Source organism: Quercus robur, chromosome 2, assembly GCF_932294415.1.
Source record: "Quercus robur chromosome 2, dhQueRobu3.1, whole genome shotgun sequence".
NCBI classification, from domain to species: domain Eukaryota; kingdom Viridiplantae; phylum Streptophyta; class Magnoliopsida; order Fagales; family Fagaceae; genus Quercus; species Quercus robur.
Genome location: NC_065535.1, coordinates 84,578,935 through 84,584,857, shown reverse-complemented (window position 1 = coordinate 84,584,857; position 5,923 = coordinate 84,578,935). Strand labels below are relative to the sequence as shown.

The 5,923-nt window shown below is 30.4% G+C and overlaps 1 protein-coding gene across 1 annotated transcript; it reads left to right on the top strand.

Moving 5' to 3' along the window:
* Positions 1–603: 603 nt before the first annotated feature.
* LOC126715465 (probable glycosyltransferase At5g20260) lies at positions 604–5,923 on the top strand. Its single transcript, XM_050416064.1, has 4 exons — positions 604–1,157; positions 1,274–1,434; positions 4,000–4,354; positions 5,161–5,923. Exons 1-4 carry the CDS (start codon positions 924–926, stop codon positions 5,821–5,823), a joined length of 1,413 nt encoding a protein of 470 aa, XP_050272021.1. The 5' UTR covers positions 604–923; the 3' UTR covers positions 5,824–5,923.

Sequence of the window (5,923 nt, the reverse complement as noted above, 5' to 3'; positions counted from 1 at the left end):
TTATATTTTATATATAATTTTAAACTACAAAAACTTGAAATTTAAATAATTATTGATGACATAGCTATTGATCTTTAATTTACTAGAAATTTTGTAAGCATAGATAATATAAGAAAAAAATGTAATCCAATGGTAAATTTGTCAAAATTCACCTTTAATAAAAAAAAAATAATGAGTAAGGTTGTAATTTTTGGCTACAACTAATTTTGTAACTAAATTTTGTCCATAAATTAATCTTATTGATGTGAGAGAGAGAGAGAGAGAGAGAGAGAGAGAGAGAAACAAGTCCTCTTGGAATTCACAAGTTATGCTCACTTTTCACTTTTGGTAGAACCATAATGTTTCCCATATATACCTACCATAATTTCAAAAGACAAATATTTTGTTCCACTTTTGGTGTTCCATTTTATAATCTACTAATTTTAGTATATTTTTCCATTTAAAACTTTTGTTATTTTATATGAAATGTAAAACAAATATATGGTAAGTTGTATTTGGTGGAATACAACAAATAGTAAAGGCCAAAGAGTATTAATTTATACAGTATTCTTGGTTCATGACTTCTACTCCTTTTTTTTTTTTTTTTCTTCTTTTTGAGGAAATCATGACTTCTACTCCTAAATTAATTTTTATGATTTTCTTTTGAAATTTAAAAAATAAATAAAAATATTTTCTTTTGATTGAGAAAACAAGGATCAACGCTAACACACACAATAATCTCAAACGTTTCTCTGCTAATAAATCAAAGATCACATTAATCTTCTTTTATAGCATAGCAGAAGTTGGCAAAGATTGGTTAAATAACTTCATTAGTATTTCCCATCCATCTATCCATATCTCTCTCTCCCTCTCTCTCTCAAACCCTAGAAGAAGAAGAAGAAGAAGAAAGAGTGAGAGACATAAGAGACTATAGATTAAAAGTCATGGCAACCCTCCGAGTTCACTCATCCATATTTTTTCTGTTTCCAACCGTTCTCCTCCTTCTCCTCCTCCACTTCTGTACCTTAAACCAAACCCATCTCTCACTCATTTTCTCTTCCATAACATCTTTTGACCATATGCAAACGAATTATACAACCCCACAAATCTCACCCGCACCTGCACCTGCACCTGCTCCAGCCATGGCAGAAGCTCCTCTTAATCCTCTACATATCAGAGTAAGTTCAATGGTTAAAATGTGCTTGTAAATTTTGAAAGATTCATAATATATGTATTTGATTCAATATGAATATATATGATCTTCTTTTTTCTTTTTCTTTTTTAATTTTTGCAGAACAAGAGTGGTAAGAAAAGAATTGAAGACGACTTGGCTAGAGCAAGAGCGGCTATTCACAAAGCAATTCGTACGAGGAAATGGAATTATACATCTGATGATGATGATGGAAGTTTCATCCCAAGAGGTTCCATTTACAGAAATGCCTATGCGTTTCATCAGTTAAGTTTTCAGAGATATCTACTTATTTGGTTTCGTTTATTCTATGATAAAACTTTAGTATTAATTCCATCTAATAAAGCGAATTGGCAATAATCCCGAAACGTAACTTTTTGAGTTCTGAGTATTCTCCTCGTTTGCTTAATTGCTTGCTACTAATATTAAAGTTTGAGAGCTCTGAAATTAATGTTGAGATCTTCAAACGGTTCACCTTCATGGTATCAAGAATTTTGTTTTTGGTATGTTGGTGGGTTAAGGTTAAGATTGCAAGTCAAAGTTTAGGAGTAAGAGACACGGGTCGATGAATTTGCGAATTAAGTGAAAGCGTGAGTGATTAACGCACATGAAAACCGTTTGATACGCTGGAGGATTCAAACCCAAATTAATCTTGATTTATAGTAGTAAAATACAAGAAGACTCTTGCCGAAGTTCGTGCCAGTCAACCGTGTGATCGGATTGATTTATGTGCATGCATTACGAGAGAGGATCCAAATTTTGGTAAAACATGCAACTTGACTAATTAAGTGCTACCTATTTAGAACAGGGAAATGATGATGTCCTTATGGCCATGTTTAATAATTAATTTAAAGAAAATTTTTATGAGAAAAGAAAAAATAATTAATATTTTAATAATTTTGTCATTTTCTATAAAAATTGTGTCAAAATTTTTTTAAAATAAATTATTAACTATTACTCTAAAGATGACCCTTTAAAATAAAGTAATGAGTAGTGATGAACATGACTTCAGCTACATACCTTTTATAGAATCTAGGTTATCTAATATGTTCAAACATTAGCTTTTTATCATTCAAACAGTGAAGTGATGATATTATATTATAAATCTTTTATTATAAATCTAGGTTACCTTCTATTTCTGTACAAAATCTTTTCTTCTTGGTCATACTCCTTTTATATATCTTTTTATCATTCAAACGGTGAAGTGATGATATTATATTATATTATTAACTTCTATTTCTGTACAAAATCTTTTCTTCTTTGTCTTACTCCTTTTATATATATAAAATATATATATAAGTTAGGATTGAGTTATTTTTCTTTTGTATTAATATAAAAAACTTTACGTGAAGATAATTTTTTTTTTTTTTTTTTTTGCATTTTTCTGTATTTGATAGTATCAAAAAAAAAAATCATAGAAAATCTATCTCTTTACTTCCCTTATTTAGTTTGACATAAGATAGGGTTGTTTTCCATTAAAATTTTCTGAAAATAACTTTATCTTTCCAACTCATTTTAAGGTTGCTACCAAACATAGGAAAGTAAGATAATTTTCTAAAAAATACTTTATAGAAAATGATTGATTTTTTTTTTTTTATACCCTATAAAAATTCTACTCTAGTCTAATCTAAGTGTATATGTATGTAAAACTCTCTCATGTACACTTGAATCCCTGCCCTTACTCCCCACACCCCACAAGTACTCATTGTTCTAAAAATGTTAATGTGAAAACAAACGGAGCGTTAGTATATTTTACTATGATATTACACTACATTATATAAAACTAATATTTTAAAAATCCAAGCGTTGAATACTTGAATTATATTTTTTTTCATATGCATGTCAAATTTTATTCTATGAAAAAAGTTAAAAAACTATTTTTACGTTGCACTATTCATGTAAAGTGTACATTGTAGTTATAAGAATTGTACATTTTCTCCCAAAGTAGCAAATATTAATCACATTTTTACCTAAAATATACACTTCACATGGTATATTTGTGTATGCCCTTTTATTTGTCATTTGATTTTTTTTTTTTTGAAGCCATTTGTCATTTGATTCAAACTTATCTTGGTGTAAGTGTGTAACAATTCCTAAGTCTTGCACAACTTAAAAATTAATAATAAAATTAAATATTAGTAGATATGCGTAATGAGATTTATATCTAGGCTTCTAACTTTATACTAAAATGTCCATTTGGAAACAGATTATCTAGCTTTTTACTGGAAATTTTTTTATTGAAAATATGCCAAAGTATACTTGTACTTTGAAAAAGTGAGAAATAAGCTTAAAAATGCTAAAAACTAAAAGTTAAACTTATAAACTAATGTCAAACAGACACTAAATATTACTAGAAGAGTATAAATGTGTCAGGAAAAATTTTATTTTAATTAGTAGAAGTAAATCATAGGATAGATCATGTAAGTTAGATTATAGAAATTAATTTTTTTACCTTTTTCTTTTTTTAAGAGTGGTAATGTTTGATATTATTTGCAATACTTTAATATGAAATTTTTTTGTTTATGATTATTATACTTAATGTGCTTATAAAATATAAGAATATGTTAATGATTTAAGTTATAGTTTTAAATGGGTTGAAATAGGTTGTGTTCGTGTCAATACAACATAACTTGATTAAAATGAATCATGTTTGTGCCAATCTAATATGACCAACTTATTAAACAAGTGATATGGGTCATGTTGAGTTAACCCATTTAGAGGGGAAAAAAATTGTGTTGAAGTTGAGAGATTTTGATATAATTATTAAATAGGTTGTGTTCATACAAGAGAAATAACAATTTTGTTTACTTCTCATGATTTTGGCTGAGCAGGAGTCATAAAGAAATGGTGAAGAGATTCAAAGTGTGGGCTTACAAGGAAGGAGAGCAACCCTTGGTCCATGATGGACCCACTAAGAACATCTACTCTATTGAAGGTCACTTCATTGATGAAATGGAAAGTGGGAAGAGCACATTCATGGCCCTCCATCCTGATGAGGCCCATGTATTCTTCCTACCTATAAGTGTTACATACATTGTTGAGTACATCTACATGCCTGTCACTGACTACGCTCGTGATCGACTAGTCCGGATCGTCACTGATTACATCTATACCGTAGCGGATAGATACCCATATTGGAATAGAAGCAGTGGAGCGGACCACTTTTTCGTCTCTTGTCATGATTGGGTAATATTTATTTTACAAATTGTGCATTTTTTTTAGCATCTTTAGCTAAGTCTCTTTTATTTTCTTTATCTTATGAATTTTTTTTTAATAAACAAATTTGGTTGGTTCTAATTAGAGCAAAAGTCTGCCCAAAGTCCAGATGTTCAATACTTCAATTAAAGTTTGTGATTTGGTCTTGGGCTGGTCCAATTCAAAGATCAAAAATCTTAAACTTAAAGCAAGACTCGTGGTCATGGTCTCGATTGAACTTAGTGAGTTGTATAAAAGACTATAGAAATTCAATATATTGTTAATTTGTTATCAGGCTATATAATACACTTAAAAATTTATTTGGGATAAGATTAGCACATTCTCAAGTGCACTAAGTTTTGGATTTGACTTCCATAATAGGAAAAGCCTATGAACTATTGGTGAAATAAAGACTTAGTACTCACCATATGATTTAATGTACCCAATGTGATATCTTATTATACTATTCACTCTCTAATCAACTCCACTTTTAACTTGATTTGATCATTGGATTAGTGAAACACAAGTAAATTTTGGAGTATACCTAAATTTATCCTCTATCTACAAAGAAGTAGTCCATCTAGGTTGAAGATTTGGTCCAGTTTAGTTCAATTTTCATTTTTCGAATTGTTCTTCTACTTCAAATTTTAACTAATAGTCTGTCTCATTTTTCTATCAAAGTAATATAGAAAGCTTTTCTCTATCTCTTGGGTGTAATAAACATAAATCATCCAAATGTTAATCAACCACTAGATTACATATTTATCTAGTAACGCATCTTCTTCTTGATATTCCAGGGACCAGAAGTATCAAAAGATGATCCTAAACTTTTCAAGAATTTCATGAGAGTACTATGCAATGCCAACACCTCAGAAGGATTCCAACCAGGAAGGGATGTCTCATTACCAGAATATAACTTGGAACCCATTAAGCTCAGCCCACCTCGCAACCTTGGCCTAGCCCCTAATAAGCGTTCTATCCTCGCATTCTTTGCAGGAGGGGCCCATGGAAACATAAGGAATGCTTTATTGGAGTATTGGAAGGACAAAGACGCTGAAGTTCGAGTCCATGAGTACCTTCCCAAGAACCAAAACTATAGTAAACTTATGGGACAAAGCAAGTTTTGCTTGTGCCCAAGTGGGTTCGAAGTGGCAAGCCCAAGATTGGTTGAGGCAATTTTTGCAGAGTGTGTTCCAGTGATTATTTCTGATTATTATGTGTTACCCTTTAGTGATGTTCTTAATTGGAGCAAGTTTTCGCTGCATATTCCATCAAAGAGAATACCAGAGATTAAGACAATTTTGAAAGGCATTTCAAACAGCAAGTACTTGAAAATGCAGAAGAGGGTGACAAAAGTGCAAAGGCATTTTGAGCTGAATCGGCCGGCTAAGCCATTTGATGTTTTTCATATGTTGCTTCACTCAGTATGGCTTAGAAGACTTAACATTAGGCTGCAATAATTTCCTTAATCAACTTTGTGCATAGATTTCTAATCATCATTTGTATGTTTTAACTGTTTATGTTAAATAAAATATAAGAATGCATGATTATTATTTTTTA

Excerpts from the sequence above, each read along its gene's own strand:
- LOC126715465 (XM_050416064.1), top strand. The coding sequence starts at position 924 with ATGGCAACCCTCCGAGTTCACTCATCCATATTTTTTCTGTTTCCAACC. Across the intron at positions 1,435-3,999 it reads AATGCCTATGCGTTTCATCA|GAGTCATAAAGAAATGGTGA; the intron begins GTTAAGTTTTCA and ends TTGGCTGAGCAG. Across the intron at positions 4,355-5,160 it reads TCGTCTCTTGTCATGATTGG|GGACCAGAAGTATCAAAAGA; the intron begins GTAATATTTATT and ends TTGATATTCCAG.